This window comes from Aedes albopictus, chromosome 2, assembly GCF_035046485.1.
Source record: "Aedes albopictus strain Foshan chromosome 2, AalbF5, whole genome shotgun sequence".
Lineage (NCBI taxonomy): Eukaryota > Metazoa > Arthropoda > Insecta > Diptera > Culicidae > Aedes > Aedes albopictus.
The window spans coordinates 216,409,026-216,427,997 of NC_085137.1; the positions used below are offsets into that span (position 1 = coordinate 216,409,026).

The window sequence follows — 18,972 nt, forward strand, 5'->3', positions numbered from 1 at the left end:
ACGAACTATTTGAAAGTTATGGGAAGATAGGTTCAGCACCTTTATTGCTTATATTATGTTGCCATACACCATTTTAAATAGTTATGCTCGAGTTCAAACGATCTTCCTTCAAGTCAAAATACTTATATGATTTTACTGAATGCGATTGCAAAGTATCAAAATTTCAGCGAATCGAGTCAAATTTCGGCAGATTATGGACGATTTCGCGTGCAAGTGCTCCTAATGGAAAAGAAGAGTCAAAGGGGTTGCCGTTTCAATTACAGAATCTTATTCTGAAAACTTAAACATTTGAAAAGTTGAAAAATTAAGTATGAAATACAGTAATCAACGATATAAAATAATCGAAGGACTATCTGTATTAGACACATTCTACCGTGACGTTACAACGTTTTGACGCCTTTTTGGTCAGATTACGAACCATATCTCATAAAAACGTTCCGTAAAGCTCAAATATTTTTGCATATTTTGAATCCTTGTAAAATTTGCAGTAAATGTGATCTGTTGAACATTTAATTTTCATTGAAAAAGTATGTTCAAAATGAGAATTAGTAGTGTGGCGTTACAATGTTGTAACGTTACGAAACTAATTCCTAATCAAACAAGCTTTTCCAACGAAAACTAAATGTTCAAAAGATCCAATTTACTGCAAATTTTACAAGGAATCAGAATATGCAAAAATATTTAAGGTTTACGGTATGTATGTACAAGTGTTATAGATCAAAATCTGACCAAAAAGGCGTCAAAACGTTGTAACGTCACGGTAGAAATCTTCGATAGACGGGTTCAAATTTTCGGTACCAATATAACATACTAGCGTAGAATATAGGGTAAACTGTTGAGTTAAGGTCAAAATTCGTGTACTTGTTGAACAATTCAGAATTTAGGGCTTGAATTTGGTGAAAGTCACCTAAAACGGGTTAGGAAATTTGATTTGGGAGGATTATCGGCACTAAATCGGATTTTTGGTGGACACATGTCTTACTCAAATTATAATACACTAATTAAGCAGGATGAATGTCACTCCGCTTTATTCGGGTACAACCTGAAAGGTTCACAACCTAACGGACGCGAATGCAGATTTCACGTGCACTAGCTGATCAGCACCGACCGAGACAGTTGAATGCAGTTGCGGTCGCCATCTATCAATCGAAACCTAGACGCTAGACAGTACTTGTACAACTAGCACTAGTACAACCATCATACCTATTTACTAGGGTAGCCGATGGGCCCTCCTCGATGGCGATGGAGGTGACGGTGACGGTGAGGCCAGGACAAGACATCCACTGACGACTGGTGGCCGGGTGACTGCAATTGATTCGTTTGAATAGTCAATGAGGGCTGTTTGTTGTGAAATTATTAATTATGCGGCGGGATGCAATTTGTTCGAATCATTAATCTTTGCTGCAACGACGACGGCGGGAACTTCGAATCGAAGACGCCGTCCACGATGGACGAGAGAGAGAGGCAGTGTCGGTGATGATAATGAAGCAACCAGCAGAAACTAATTGCAATCGATTCCGGTGACAAAAAGCGTGTTTATCATTTGCTGGGACTCTGTGTGACGGTAATTGGGATTGGTTCTTTAGTTTCCTGGAAGCACGTCGTCGTCGTCGTCGTCTTCTCGATGGGTTGGGGTCATCTATCTGTCATCGTTGTGGGGAGTGAGAAGCGGGTGAAGACAGTAGTGGTCCTGTAGAAATGGAGCAATTTCCTTCACGTACTAGTACTGCAATCATCGGATGGGGTGCAATTTAAGATGGCAGCCAGCGCTCGGTCGGTACGGAGATGATGCATCGCCATTAGCGCATTAGCGCCAGAGAAAACAAACACTGGACGCCCTATTTAGTTCCACCCATTTGGCACGCGGCACTCGACTGCTGGCGTGTCCATCTGAGTCATTAATCGATAGAAAAAGATTTGAACTAAATCCAGGCGGTGGTTGAAAAGAAAGATGCATTTGCACAAAGCTTGTTGATTATTTGTGATGGAAAATGTTTTACCAACATATCCGGTCTAGAAAACTGATAACAGGTTCTAATCATCAGAATTCAATAAAGTCTTCGAAACGGTAATTCAATATTTAGGCTGAACTAGGAATAATAATCTACCAATAATACGGTTTTTACGACAGGGCCTTTGACTGTTGTATCCATTGCCAAGTGCCCGAGCTCAGTGACTCTTTTTGGAATCATTCGTAGCGTTAGATGAAAACTGTACGCATTTGTATCAAACATCTGTAGTGATTCGTTCGTACAGTGCAGTGGTTCGCATTGGCGTAGCTAGGATTTTTTCTGGAGGGGGCTCAGGGGGGCGGGCTGTCTTGAGATGACTCGGCATGAGCGCCCGATATGGCATTGCAGTTTTTAGCTATCAAAATGAACGGTAAACGCACGGGTATTCAGCATGACCATGCTGAGGGTGACGGGTTCGATTCCCGGTCGGTCCAGGATCTTTTCGTAAAGGAAATTTCCTTGACTTCCTTTGGCATAGAGTATCTTCGTGCCTGCCACACGATATACGCATGCAAAATGGTCATTGGCAGAGGAAGCTCTCAGTTAATAACTGTGGAAGTGCTCATAGAACACTAAGCTGAGAAGCAGGCTTTGTCCCAATGAGGACGTTACGCCAAGAAGAGAGAGAGAGAGAGCTATCAAAATGACTGGTTTAGGTTTGTTTCGAGTTTCGTAACTTGCTGCAGTTTGTTTTTTCGTAACGTGCTGCAGTGATTCCATCATGAATTGCTTTAGACTATAGAGATTCCTTCAAGAATTCATCTAGGGATTCAACCACACATTTCTTCGAAGATTTGTCCTGGGATAACTTTAGAGGTTCCTCCAGTGATTGCTCAAATGCTGTTTTCGAGGTTTCCTTCAGGAATTTCTTCAGAAATCCTTCATGGTATGTCTACAGGTATTCCTTCAGAGATTTCTTCAGGGATTTCTCCATATATTTCTTCTAAAATTTCGCTAGAGATTGCTCCAATAGGTCGATCTGGAATTTTTCGAAATATTTTAGCAGGAAAGTCTTCCAGAAATTCTTTCAGAAAATGTTATTAGAGATTTTTCAAAAATTAGTCCAGGAATTTCTTTAAAAAATATTTTATTTTATTTTATTTTATTGATGCACAAGGTCAGTGAAATAGCATGAACAGCTCTACTTGCAATTCTTGTTCTTGTGTCTTCAATAATGGAAGCTTGGTCAATAATAATTTCAAAAAAATAGAAGGACAAATTGTGTATCAACTTCCTTCCTGCAAATAGAAATCAAATATATCAAAAACAACAACAAAAAAATACTGTGACGCTTCTATACATTCAAGCCCCGAGACCTGATAGCATTGTCCAGGAAATTTCGCAAATATATTGAACAATATATCCTCTAAGAGTCCATCCAAGTATTTCTTCTACAATTCGTAGAGAAATTACTGCAAACATGGATTTCTCCAGATTTTTTATCCAGGGGTTGCTACAGAAATTCTTCCAGGAACTCGTTAAGAAAGCTCTTCTGAGATTCCCTCAGGCATTCCTCTTAGGATTGCTTCTGAGATTCATCATGCGGTTTTTTCACAAATTTCTCCAAGAATTTCTCCAGGGATTCACCCGGGAATTCCATCCGTGATTCTTGCAGGAACAACTTCCAGGATTATTTTGAAAATGCCTACCAGAACTCGTCTTGGAATTACTTCAGGAATTCCTCCTGGAATTCTTTCAGAAACTTATCCAGGAATTAATCCAAGACTTCCTTCAGGAACTGTTTAGAGATTCCTTTGAAAAATCATCTTAGGATTGCTTCCGAGATTCCCCCTGGGGTTTCTTCAGGAACTCTTCCAGGGATTCCTTCAGGAACTACGACAGGGATTCCTCCAAGAGTTCCTCTACGTACTCTTCAAGATTCCTTCAGAATTTCCTCAGGAATTTCAACGATTTCTTCAGTACTTCCTCGTGGGATTTCTTCAGAAACTGCTTCTAGAATTCTATCAGAAATTGATCCTTGGATGTCTTGAGAATTCTTCCAGGGATTCTTCCAGAAATTCCTCCAGGAATTTTCCCAAGATTCCTCTGGGAATTCCTGCGTGCATTCCTCTGAAAATTCCTACAGAGATTCGTCCGTAAATCCTTCTTGGAATTCCTCAAGAGATTCCTCTAGGAATTCCTTCAGAGATTTCTACAAGTATTCCTTTAGAGATACCTCAAAGAATTCTTCTCCTAGAGATTAATCCAGGGATTCCTCCAGGAATTCATTCAGCGATTCCTCCTGAAAGTGCTTCATTGGTTCTTCAAGGAAATTCTCTAGGAATTACTTCAGGGATTTCTCTAGAGGTTCCTCCAGGATTTTTTTTTTCAGGCATTCCTCCAGGAGTTCCTCCAGGGATTTCTATAGGGATTTCTCCAGGGATGCCTACAGGCATTCCTCCAGGATTTCATTCAGGGACTCCTCCAGGAATACCTTCAAGTATTCCACCAGGAATTACCCCAGGAATAGCTTCAGAAATTACTACAACAATTTCTCCACATATTTCTCCAGGAAGTTTTCTAAGGATTCCTTCAGAAATTTACCCAGGAGTTTTATTCCAAGAATCCGATCAGGGATTCCAGCATGAAGATCTCTAGAAATTCCTCTAGAAATTCCTTCAAGGATTTCTTCAGGAATCCTCCAGGAAACCCTTCAAGGATTCCTGCAGAAGTTCCCCCAGGAATTTCTCCCAGAATTTATCCAGAAATTATTCTAGCTATTCCTCCAGGTATTCCACCAGGATTTCATCCAGGAAATTCTCCAGGGACTCCTACGGGAGTTCTACTAAGAATTTTGTCAGGAATTACCCCAGGTATTTCTTCAGGAATTCCTCCAGAATTTTATCCAGGAACTGAACCAGAAAATTCTTCGGAAATTCCTACACAAATTCCTCCAGGAGGTCCTACAGACATTCCTCCAGAAACTTCTCCAGGAAATCCTCCATGGATTCCTTGAGCAATTATTTCAGGAATTTAATCAGAGATTCCTCCTGGAATTTTTCCAGAGATTCTTCCGGAAATTCTTCCTGGAGTTTATGCAGGAATTTTTCATCGAGAGATTCTTTCAGCAATTCCTCTGGGAATTCCTTCAGGAATTCCTTCAGAAATTTGTCCAAGGATTCTTCCAGATATTTCTTCAAGAAATTCCTCCAGAAATTGCTCTTGGATTTTTTCTAGGAATTTCTTCAGAAACTTCTTCAGGGAATTCTTCCAGAGTTCCTCAAAAGATTCCTCCTGGAATTCATTCAAGGATTCTTCCAGGAATTCTTCCAGGGATATATCCACGGAATCTCCAATAATTCCTCAAGGGATTTCCCCAAGAATTCCTCAAGGGATTTTTCCAGGAATTCCTTCTGGGATTCTGCCAGGAATTTGTCCAAAAGTCCCTCCAGAAATTGCTTCAGAGATTTTCCAGGAATTCCTCAGGCATTTTTTCAAGAATTCCCACAGGAATTCTTCCACGAATTTCTTCAGAAATTTTTCTAAGGATTCCTCAAGGTATTCCTCAAGGGGTTTCTTCAGAAATTTCCCCAGGGATTTCTTCCAGATTTCCTCCAGGAAACCGTCCAGGGATTTCTTCAGGATTTCTTCCAGGGTTTGCTATAGGAATTTCTTCAGGGAGTCCTCCAGAAATTTCTCCTGGAAATCCTCCAAATATGCTTTCAGAAATTCCTCCAGGAATTCCGTCGAAAATTTGTTCAGAAGTTCCTCCACGATGTCCTCCAGCGATTCCTCAAGGAGTTGCTTCAGGGATTACTCCAGAAATTCATCTAGGGGTTTCTCCAAGAATTCCGAGCTCCAAGAATTCATCCAGAAGCTTCTACAACGATTCGTTCAGAATTTTGCCTAGGAACTCCTTCAGGGATTCCTCAAACGAGTTTTCCAGAAATTTCTCCCATAATTGTTCTAGAATTCCTTCTTTCAGAAATTCCTGCAGGGTTTTTTGCAGGGTTTACTTCAGGCATACCTGCAGGAATTCCTTCAAGGATTTCTCCAGGAATTCCTTCAGGGATTGCTCCGGGATTTCTTTTAGAGATTGCTCCAGGCATTCCTGTAGTGATTCCTTCAGAAATCCGCCTCGGGATCTTTTCAGAAATTTATTCAGGGGTTCGGTCAGAAATCCGTCAATCATCTTTTCCTAGATTCACCCGAATTTGTTTCCAGGATTACATGATTTTTTTTTAATTACTTGAAGGATTTCTAGAGGAATTTCCTCCAGAGATTTGTATTGCAATTCTTTGAGATAGTTTTGAAGGGATACTGGCGCCAGGAAATTCTCCAAGAAGTCATAGAAGAATTCTTTTAAAGTTATCTTCGAGAAATCTTTACGGAGTTCATCCACAGATTTATTCTGGGTTCCGTCAATGAATTCCTCCAAGAATACTCCTGCAAAGTAGTTTCTTCAGAAATCCGTTTTGCGATTCTTTCAGGAATGTATCCTGTGATTCTTTCACAGTCATTGTGACTTACTTCAAGCATATATGTAAGTACTTGCATGCTAAAGTCATGAAAAATGTCTGGGGGGTGGGGGACCTGGCGGATTCACGCCAATGGTGGTTCGTAGACTAAGGACTGTATCGGAAATTAACTATAAACGTTCAAAATGCTCTATCTCGAAGCACGGTTGGTTTTTTCATTCCGGTTCTTCTATGAAATCTTCACAATATAGTGAAGTTTAGAAAAGCTTGAAGAAATTTGGAAAATGTTTAGTATTATTGAAAATATGGTTCTATGAGTATACCACACAAAATAACAATCTGTACAAACTGTATTTGTTTTTATTTTTTTTAACGTTTCAATAATTTGTAGCGAAAAAAAATTGTACGAGGAAAAATCTGGAAAATAATGATTATTACTAGCAGTTATGTACACATAACATATCGCTCAATACCGACTTTTGAAGTTCTTATTTTGGATAGAAAAACCTCTAACATTTAAATTATGGTCTATTCCAAAGAACACCTACTTTTTGGTCGAACTTTGACGCTCTGTTTTAAATATCTTCAGATATTATAAAATTCCGTTCTTTTGTTAAACTACCTCTTCAATAGATTAAAATACATACCCAATTGAAAAAAAATGCAAATTTCCAACTCTATGTATTTTTTATTTGCGTAATCGTTCTTTGAAGACGCATAAAAAAAGAGTTCCTCGAAAAATGGCCTTTTTTCAATTTTAAGAAATGCCCTAAACTACGGCGGGAATTTTTCTTGATAAAAATAATTTTCCCATATCATGAGCATTCCGGAAAAGAATATATTTGCGCAAAAATAAGAGAAAAAATAGAATATTTTCCCACAGTTTTCGCAATTTCAAAATTTTAGGAGGTGTCCAAAATTTCAAAAACATATGTGCAATCTTTGAGATAAAAATCCAAGTTAAATGATTATTTTTTTTAAAATCAGAACTGCCATTCTTTATTTAAAAGATTTATCTAGTATCTCCAAAAACAAAGTTGTGTCTCTTTCGAACAGATTATTTTTTAGGCAATTGTGAACGTTTATAGTTAATTTCCGATACAGTCCTTATATCCAACACCAGTTTTTCAGAAAATTATAGTCCAATCCAATCTGTATTCCCGCAAATCGAGAAAATTTTCACCGACATCATTATCCACACAGCACAAGCCTTAACGAACGTATGTTATATGATGATGATGACCGACTCACGCGCAGATATCTACATCTTCCGCGTGATTCCTGCCATTCTTTTTTGCACATGCCAATTGGCGGTAGTTAGAAGATCAGAGCGCCACACTTTGCGCAAACCTATTAGTTATACCCGCGCGATGCGATGGAACAACCCCGTCCTGCTGGAAGAAGCGCCATCGTACCGCTTTACCACCTCCCCCATCGGCCCCTCGATCGTCTTGGTCGTGGGGCTCGGCTCGAAGGCCGTAAAACATGGTTAATAAATGATTTAGTTTTGCACGCTGCTCAGCCCGTTTTTCCTGCGACGACCTCCTTATCCGCCTTATTTCTTCCGCCATCCGTTCGATTCCTGCGCACAAAGGTGATTGCAGCGTCGGCGGCGGCGGCGGCGGCTGCGGCAGTAAAAAATCTATTAACCGTTTCCGTTATGCGCGCATCAGACAAGGGCAAGAGACGACCGCAACGAGACGTTCGTTGGTTGTCAGAAATGAGATCGACCACGACTGATCTGTTCGCCCCAGTCAGGATGATGGCAACCGTTGCAACGGCTGGGCACTTACAGGCTGTAGCTCTGCGACCATAGAGCGTCCATATGGGTTCGTCGTGTTCAGGAGATGTAGTTAATGGCGCATGACTTTACACTATCCGCGCGTGTATATAATAATAAATTCTCTGATTAATCAGCTTCTTTAACACCCCTACCCGGAGAGCTGGATATGTTGAACTGTTGGAGTCATGGTGTCGTAATGGCCATCATTCCCGCCTGTCTACGGTGGTCGAATTTTATGATAGAATATTACAATTTTGATCACTACCGTCAGCACCGGTTTTCCCAAGATCGTGGAACAGAGTTTTCCAGCTGACCTGGTGGTACATTCAACCTCGAACCAATTATGACGCGTTATAAAATTTATTAGCCGAGGAGTCATCATATGCACGCGCCCATGACACTTTGATTACTTCCCGGAGCGACTGTATATCGGAGAATGTTATGACATTGTGACTTTTATGAATATATATCGAGCACACTATGGGGCGTACGATTGCATATAACGTTTAATGATACGTTTCTGATCGTATAGTACAAGTTATGTGTCATGAAAATAAACTTGTTTATGAACTCTAACGCAGTAAAAATAAACGGCACTGTTCCAGCTTTTGCAACTGATAGAAAAATGGTAAAAACTGGAACATTGCTGGTCTATTAAGACATTCCGAAAGGCAATAAAAATTGTATCTGAAATTAATGACGAATAACAGAGCTACAACAAAATATTGATTTGTTGAATTCGTGGAAATTCAGCATCGTGTTTTCTATTTCATTAAATTTAATGCAGTATTTTCAAAATGCAGTTTTTAGCATTGGTTTATAATGCAATTGGAATATATTGCATTTTGGAAAAAATGTATAATGTTCAAAGGCGACTTATTTGTGGAGTGGAGTTTCATTTTTTTACATGCTTTATTGGTACAGGATTGTGTTCAGATATTTGGAAACTGGTAATTGACCACATGGAGTGGTGATGATGATGATGATGATTGAGTACCCACCATCAGCGCAAGGATTACCTATGGCTGCAGAGTCATACCGGATGGGAATGATCTACCTGATGGTTTGTTGTAGCAGGGTAAGCCAAATTCACTGGAAACCTTCGGAAGACAACACGATGGTTGTTATCTCGTGACAAAGTCTGGCTACCCCACGAACATTTGCCCAGAAACCAGTTCATTTAGCTTCCTTAGGCTACCCCTCCCAAAATCCCTAGTTTCATGTAATTTAAATATAATTTATTATATAGTTGACCAATTACCTGATTTTACCTGAAATAATAAATATTGTTATTATGATATATTCAATTTTAATTGACCTACATTACAATTACAGCTTCATTTACCTGAACAGGGCTGAAACAAATCATTATTATATCGAAGTTAAAATTTAACAAATAACACTGAAACAAATGGTATATTAGTAATGAAAAAAACAAAATATAAAAATTTAAAAAAAAAAAACAGATTAATCCACCTAGAGGTGATAGTGCCTTTCACGTCGAATAAGTACTCATGATCTTTCCGTCGACGCAATCAATCTTGTCTTAGAGTCAGTGATCAGCCCCATATCTCTGTGCTTTGGTAACGGACGAGAAGGAGGAAATTCTCATAACAGTGATCTGGGACTGTAGGTACCACCTACGAATTTCTGAATCCTGAGAATACATTATTTAGAAAATCAAGTAATTTATCAAGGTCATCATCGAATTGGGGCACTTATTCCGACGTTATGTTCAACGCATAGGCAGAGCTGAAAGTATCAGTCCTTTCAGTTGACTGCTTGACCACCTTCACTGAAGGCTGATCCATACCAAGATTACAATTACAAGCCAGGATTAAACTTTTTTCACAGATCCCTTTTTTACAGATAAAGTTCATGTAAAATTTGTAATGTAGTAATTTGAATTGTCAATGCTATATCCCATTCAAATAATAACCACATTACAGAGCTCGCCCTTCAGTAGCATCTAAATTATGCGCAGTAATCAGACGCAAATAGGGACTTAAAAAAATGTTCGGGGCTGATGCGCTTAAGTTTTAATTTTTCCATACTGTTACATCTCAGGAATCTAAAATGGTGTGATTTGATGAAATCGCTTTAGCTTTTTTAGGTTTTTGTTTTTCTTACACATATCTATCGATTGCATTGATTTATTTCACTTTCGTAATTCCGCTGAAGCACCCAACGATGCTTCTACAACACCACCCCGGTAGCCTCTTATGTAGTCTGAGCCTATTTTCTTGCTTGCCGTTCATTAGCTTATTGAAATGTCACGATTTAATGTGTTCCGTGCATGAGTTTGGTATACTCTATATTTGGCCACTTTTGACTAGACCCCCGGAAATGATTCCGAACACTACCGGCATATTTAAATGTGGTCTGAGCTTATGTGAATGCTAACTCTTATTCAGGTTACTCGGAACTAAAAACACTACTGATAGTAATTTCTGTGGAATGCGCCTATTTTCTTATTATCCATGCATTAGGTTACTGACAAAAAGAGATTTGATGTACCGCCCACTTTTACCGGTTCAAATATGATCTGAGACTATTTTAATGTTTACCGTTCATCAGGTTATAGAAAAAGCTGCGATTTGATGTGTCGCATGTATGGTTTTGGTTCACTTTTATATTTGATCACTTTCGGCAAGATACCCGGAACCGGTTCCGAAACACTACCGGTTTAGGTATGGTCTGCGAGGCACGGTAAAGGCTGGGTATGCTACGCATTTCAGATCCCATTGTGATCCACTAGCCTCTGCCCAGCAACTCCTATCCCTACCTCCACGCGGTACCGGCCGGAAACTATGAGCAACCTTAGGGAAGATCGGGTAACCAACCCCGGTGGGAACTTTGGTCGTAGGCTGACAGGGAAGGGGGGGTTTGCTTCGGTAAACCTGAGCGTCTGTTCTTCAGGAGGAGCGGCTCACAGCAGCGTCTGATCCCCATGTTAGGGGCGGCTGATCTACGTCCGAGTGCCAGGGAAGGACTCTAAGCTTAACTGTGCACTATGGTCCTCCGGAAAGTAGGGGGTTGGTGTCAGGCCCTACGAGCAAGCCGTGAAAAACCATTGTAGCGGAAAATCAGCAACAGAATAATACAAACCGGGACCAATGGCAACGACCCCAGCGAACAAAAAGGACTTGCGATTGGAAACTCGGTACGTGGAACTGCCGATCTCTCAACTTCATTGGGAACGCCCGCATACTCGCCGATCTACCGAAGGACCGCGGGTTCGGCATCGTAGCGCTGCAGGAGGTGTATTGGACAGGATCCATGATGCGAACGTTTAGAGGTAATCATACCATCTACCAGAGCTGCGGCAACACACGCGAGCTGGGAACAGCTTTCATCGTGATGGGTGATATGCAGAGGCGCGTGATCGGTTGGTGGCCGATCGACGAAAGAATGTGCAGGTTGAGGATCAAAGGCCGATTCTTCAACTTCAGCATAATAAACGTGCACAGCCCACACTCCGGAAGTACTGATGATGACAAGGACGTATTTTACGCGCAGCTCGAACGCGAGTACGATCGCTGCCCAAGCCACGACGTCAAGATCATCATAGGTGATTTGAACGCTCAGGTAGGCCAGGAGGAGGAATTCAGACCGACGATTGGTAAGTTCAGCGCCCACCAGCAGACGAACGAAAACGGCCTACGACTCATTGATTTCGCCGCCTCCAAAAATATGGCAATACGTAGCACCTTTTTCCAACACAGCCTCCCTTATCGTCACACCTGGAGATCATCACAGCAGACGGAATCTCAAATCAACCACGTTCTGATTGACGGACGGCACTTCTCCGACATTATCAACGTCAGGACCTATCGTGGCGCAAACATCGACTCCGACCACTATCTGGTGATGGTCAAACTGCGCCCAAAACTCTCCGTTATCCACAATGTACGATACCGGCGACCGCCACGGTACAATCTAGAGCGACTGAAGCAACCGGATGTCGCCTCACCATACGCGCAGAATCTCGAGGCCGCGTTGCCAGACGAGGGCGAGCTCGATGAGGCCCCTCTAGAGGACTGCTGGAGTACAATGAAAGCAGCCATCAACGATGCAGCCGAGAGCACCAACGGGTACGTGGAAAGGAATCGACGGAACGAATGGTTCGACGAAGAGTGCAGAACGGTTTTGGAGGAGAAAATGCAGCGAGGGCGGTAATGCTGCAGCAAGGGACTCGACAGAACGTGGAACGTTATAAACAGAAGCGGAAACATCAGACCCGCTTCTTTCGGGAGAAAAACGCCGCCTGGAAGAAGCGGAGTGTGAAGAAATGGAACTGCTGTGCCGTTCCCAAGAAACACGGAAGTTCTATCAGAAGCTCAACGCATCCCGCAACGGCTTCGTGCCGCGAGCCGAAATATGCAGGGATAAAGACGGAGGCCTCTTGACGGACGGACGTGAGGTGATCGAAAGGTGGAAGCAGCACTTCGATCAGCACCTGAACAGCGTGGAGAACGTAGGCACGGGAGCCCACGGCAACAGAGGAAACGACGACGCCAGTGCAGCGGAGGACGGAAATGAACCAACTCCCACGCTGAGGGAAGTTAAGGATGCCATTCACCAGCACAAAACCAACAAAGCAGCTGGTAAGGATGGTATCGCAGCTGAACTCATCAAGATGGGCCCAGACAAGTTGGCCACCTGTCTGCATCGGCTGATAGTCAGGATCTGGGAAACCGAACAGCTGCCGGAGGAGTGGAAGGAAGGGGTAATCTGCCCCATTCACAAGAAAGGCGACCATTTGGAATGTGAGAACTTCAGGGCGATCACTATTTTGAATGCTGCCTATAAAGTGCTATCCCAGATCATCTTCCGTCGTCTGTCACCTAAACCAAATGAGTTCGTGGGAAGTTATCAAGCCGGCTTCATCGACGGCCGGTCGACAACGGACCAGATCTTTACTGTACGGCAAATCCTCCAGAAATGCCGTGAATACCAGGTCCCAACGCATCACCTGTTCATCGACTTCAAAGCGGCATACGACAGTATCGACCGCGCAGAGCTATGGAGAATCATGGACGAAAACGGCTTTCCTGGGAAGCTGACTAGACTGATTAAAGCAACGATGGACGGCGTGCAAAACTGCGTAAGGGTTTCGGGTGAACTATCTAGTTCATTCGAATCTCGCCGGGGACTGCGACAAGGTGATGGCCTCTCATGCCTACTCTTCAACATCGCTCTGGAAGGTGTGATGCGACGAGCCGGGCTCAACAGCCGGGGAACGATTTTCACAAAATCCGGACAATTTGTGTGCTTTGCGGACGACTTGGACATTATTGCCAGAACATTTGGAACGGTGGCAGAGCTGTACACCCGCCTGAAACGCGAAGCAGCAAAGGTCGGACTGGTGGTGAATGCCTCAAAAACAACATGCTGGTAGGCGGAACCGAAAACGACCGGATCCGTCTGGGTAGTAATGTTACGATAGACGGGGATACTTTCGAGGTGGTGGAGGAATTCGTCTACCTCGGATCCTTACTGACAGCTGACAACAACGTGAGCCGTGAAATTCGGAGGCGCATCATCAGCGGAAATCGGGCCTACTACGGGCTCCAGAAGAAACTGCGGTCGAAAAAGATTCACCCACGCACCAAATGCACCATGTGTAAAACGCTAATAAGACCGGTGATCCTCTACGGGCACGAGACATGGACCATGCTCGAGGAGGACCTGCAAGCACTCGGAGTTTTCGAGCGACGCATACTAAGGACGATCTTCGGCGGTGTGCAGGAGAACGGTGTATGGCGGAGAAGAATGAATCACGAGCTCGCTGCATTTTACAGCGAACCCAGCATCCAGAAGGTGGCCAAAGCCGGAAGGATACGGTGGGCAGGGCATGTTGCAAGAATGCTGGGCAATAACCCTGCAAAGCTGGTGTTTGCAACTGATCCGGTTGGCACAAGAAGGCGTGGAGCGCAGAGAGCACGATGGGCGGACCAGGTGGAGCGTGACCTGTGAGCATTGGGCGCGACCGAGTATGGAGAGCGGCAGCCACAAACCGAGTATTGTGGCGTACTGTTGTTGATTATGTATTGTCTCAAATGTGATGTTTAACAAATAAATGTATGTATGAACCAGGCATATTTCGTTTACACCAATCATATACGTCATATGGCGATAATTGTAGGAAAAGCAAGTAAAATAAAATACGACGAATGCTGAAAAAATCGAATTTTGCAACGAGTTGCATTCAAAATTTTAAAGAATGATGTTTGAGTTAGGTCTTTTAATGGTAACATACAGGGGATGGCCAAAATGTTTGGGATAGGCATCTTTTTTTCTCCAACAAAAAAATTCAAAATGCTGTAACTTTTCATAGAGTGCATCAAAAAAATCTCAAATTTTGACTGTTTGTCAACCTATTATATGTGCATCATTGGTACAAATTTGGGCTCGGTTGATCAATGTTTCGCAAAGTTAGAACCGTTTGGGTAAAACACTATTATTTAGACAACTAATTTTTGAACAGACATATCTCGGAAACCAGTGAACCGAATTGAATGATTTTTTTAACGTTTATCAACAACTCGTTGCAAAACTCCATTTTATCAGCACTCGTTGGATAAATGTCCAACTCGTGCTGAAAAAATCATCATTTTGCAACTTGTTGCATAAATAACTATTTTAATTCCGTCATTTTTCATTGATGAATTTGAGAAACAACCCTTCTGATGGAAAAATAACGATGAAAACGCCCTTCCAGTTGCTGTAGTTCACATTTGTCGATTCTAGCAAGCAAGCCAATTTACTTGCCATAAAATCAACCAGCATTTTGCGGGAAAAAGAACATTAAAGTGATAAATTAACGATACCCTTTCGCGTCCTGCTCGCGCTCCCACCTTCTCCAACATAGTCACATACAGTTCAGCTCTCTGGCATCGCCGATGCCTAATTAGGAAGATTTAGTGTAGATATAATCGGGTTCTTTCTTTCGCGACACCGCACACGACTCGTAGCAAGCAACTCCCGAATAACATTATCGCGCTCTGTGCTGGCAGCTAGAAAGACGTATACTCGAGAAGATCCAACGGGTTGTGCTATCGCGCGCTCGTGTTACATATGTTTAGCGATCCCTCGGTACCTACTACCAATGCTCGTGTCGTCGCGGCAGCGATACCAAACGCTGATAGGGCTCTTGCGTTCATTGGATCGTTTTGGAACGTGTTCCAATGACCCATGTCTGACTGGTGTATCTCCGTGTATATCGTACAACGAAGTAAGTGCTTACTTACCGATTTGGTTCCAACGTGGTCTAATACCCGCGCGTACGACCAATAAATATGCAATTTATCTTGCAAAATCCCATTAAATAACGTCCCTCCAGTCCAGACTCTCAACCAACAACAACGGAACGGGCGAGTGGAAGAGCAGTCTCCTCCAACGAATGTAGTGTCGTCGTTCGTTAAAATGTTCTGCTCCACAGTCAGGTTGACCTCGTGGTAGTTAAGGGGTACTGCAATCCAGAACATCGAACATGTAGCTCGTGGTATCGGTTTTTTTTTTCGGAGAGCTTAAATTGCCCTTTTCCACTTTTTACGCGCCACAGCTTCTCGCGGCATGCCTTTTCCCGTGCAACTTTGTATCACATTGTTAAGATACGGCCACGGTCAATGCTATGTGGAACATTAATTATGCTTCGGGTTTGCACATGGATGAAAAGTTGGGAACTGTTGCAAGGAGGTTGCTGTGAATTTATTGACAAATTCAAGAGCGACATAACAGAGAATTGCACCATTTTATGATACCTTAATCTATTATGGCTTAAATTTTTCCAAGCGTTTTTATATGTACTGTTTTGTTGACCTATTTCTATAGTTCTAGTGCCCAAAAAACATGAAAATGGCTGAAGATGGTGGAAGATATTTGTTCGTTTGTACACTTAATCACTGGTTCAGGAATCGTCGGATAATCGCACTTAAAGAGTTGAACTCGCGGAGTAACTTTGACGGAGTATAGTTAGGTTTATTGGTGCTTAAATTTGTTCACAATAGTTCACTATGCAAACACTCGACTTGATGGATAGAAAAATGGACTGTATTACTTGGTGTTTTATTTCTGACTAACTATGTACACTGTAACAGATTGGCTGCTGACCGCGTGCGATGTTTTCTGGACATCGGTTTTCTACCTGCGGTCGGCTCTATTCGACGATCGTGAAGCGATCGATACAACATGTACGATGTACATATGAAATGGAATGATTATTTGTGTTGGATAGAACAGTACAGCTATAACTGCTATCGATATTGCTCGGACGCTAGCTATAAAATTGACCTTGTCGTGTTGGTCAGTCGATTAGAACTTGTACAGTAGTGCTCAAAATTTTAAATCGATATTTGGCGCAAACAATATTCTTTTCGGCTATGCGAGGTCATCCAAACTGTCCTTGAGTTTACATCACAAAGTCTACGGGTCTAATTATAACTGCGATAATATAATCTTCCATGTTCAGTGAATCTTCTGAACGGTAGTTTGTAGCTATCGACTGGGAAAACTTATGTGGTATGGTTTTCGGCTTTTGCAGTCGAAAGACCAGCTAAAACGTTATTTTTAACTCTGATTCGACGTTTTGTACCTTTATTGGTCTTTTTTCTGAGGATTAGAATGGACTAACGTTTTTTTAGAATGGGTTAACGTTCTAATCCTCAGTAAAAGGACCAATAAAGGCCTGAAACGTCGAATCAGAGCTAAAAATTACGTTTAAGGCGAAACTGGAAGCATTTTCTCATTTTTTCGGTTTTTGATTTTTTATTAAATAACGGAGCAATATTTTCAAAATCGGTTTTCGTGCACATGTAGAGTATGGATCAAGGTATCTTCTGTATTTTTTTTTTGAGCTGGAAAATGTTTTCCATTTTTGCAGAAACCATTTTTTTGGGAAATTTTGTTCAAAAATGGTTTCTGCAAAAACGAAAAACATTTTCCACTTCAAAAAAAATTCAGAAGATACCTTGATCTATACTCTACATGTGCACGAAAACCGATTTTGAAAATATTGCTTCGTTATTTAATAAAAAATCAAAAACTAAAAAGTGAGGAAATGCTTCCAGTTTCGCCTTAAGCTGGTTTTCCAACTGCAAAAGCTGCAAGACTGAATCTTCTAAACGGTAATCAAACATTTGAAAAAAAAATTGCGATGTTCTAGGTCATCAAAATTATTATTAAGTTTAGAATCTAGGATGTACAGTACAGCAACTAAACCAGGACATAGATTGAAGGTGACAACTTGCATTTTCGACATAAAGATATTAATTATGTCTGTATGTATTTGTAATTATGTCAATAATTGTATTTGTGCGATTACTAGAAAACATTACGAATATTATTCCTGTAATGAATATATTGCAAAAAAATAAATAAAAGTAACTATTATCTATTTAAAGGCTGAATGACGTCTTCGAGGTCTAGTTTTTGGCATACTAATGTACTGTACTGGTAAGTATATTACATGCCAAAAACTAGGCGTCAATGACTTCATACTTGATGGACTACAACTCGTAGCAGTGTGTTTACGCCGAATTCAGAAATCGTCTCCACTGGCCTTGGTGCTGGGCCAATCGCTTCCAGTCGACTGCAGTCGCCCTGATCGTTTAGAGTTCTTATGTGCTCCTCAAGTGCAAAAAGTCAACGGCCCCTTTCTGGTTCTGTGCTGAATATGGTTTTAGCCTGTCGTTCCTCCGGCATACGAGTTACTTGCGCAGCCCAAGACAGCCTGCCGTGTTTTATTCGCTTCCAGTTCATGTAGTTCATACGACGCCGACAGACGCCGTCTTTCTATTTACCGCCGAGTATTATTCGCAGCACTTTTCGTAAGACTCCTAAGGCTCTCCGATTAACTTACGAATCATGGTCGTATAAAGCGACCGGAAAAAAACAGAGTCTTGTAAAGCGCGAACTTTGTCTACGTTTGCAGCTGATTTACCAGGCCGCAAAAGGCGCGATTCACAGTCACAATCCGTCTTCTCACGTCGCGGATAACAAGATAAACGAATTTGTCCACTACATCAATCTTTTCACCGTCTAGCACCACTTCGTCACCACAGCCACGACCGGACCAACGATCACCATCAGCAATCCAAACTTGCAGCATATGTGATCGCGTGACAATGGTTCCGCTTCTTTGCACAGCAGCTCTCCTTATCGCTTCTTCCAAAGCTATGTTGAAGAGTACTTTGGAAAGAGCATCACCCTGTTCTAGCCTGTCAAAGATTACGAATAATGAAGAAATTTCATCCGCAACCCGTACGCTTGATTTCAATCCATCACACGAATCACTATAATCAGCTTCGCCGGAAAACCATGTTCGATCATTTTCTGCCATATAACTCGTTTTTCATCACTGAATCGTACGCCGCCTTCAAATCAAAAAACATACGGTGGGTCTGCAAGTTGTACCCCCGAAATTTATCGAAAATCTGCCACAAGCTGAATATCTGATCGGCTGAATCATTGATCGGCCCTCGCCTGATATTCACCGATGAAGAACTCCTCAATCGTCCTCAGCCTGTTAAACAGAATTCCGGTCAAAATGTTGTACGTTCCATTGAGAAGTGTTATTCCTCTGTGAATCACGCACTCCAGTCGATGCCGTTTCTTGTAAAGAGGGCAAATGAAAACGCCCAACAAACTAGTAGGCAGTTCTTCCTCTTCCCATATCTTCAATATAATACGGTGTAAGAGTTGATGCAGCTGCTCACTATCGTGCTAGAGAAGCTAGGCCGGATGTTCGTCCTTCGCA

The 18,972-nt window shown here is 42.0% G+C and overlaps 1 protein-coding gene across 1 annotated transcript in view; it reads left to right on the plus strand.

The window, feature by feature from the left end:
• LOC134286353 (DNA-directed RNA polymerase, mitochondrial-like) overlaps positions 1 to 18,972 on the plus strand; it is a 41,780-nt gene that overhangs the window by 11,018 nt on the left and 11,790 nt on the right. The window contains exon 2 of the mRNA XM_062847964.1: positions 1,215 to 1,260. Coding sequence (XP_062703948.1) covers positions 1,215 to 1,260 — 46 coding nt within the window. The remainder of the gene's footprint in view (positions 1 to 1,214; positions 1,261 to 18,972) is intronic.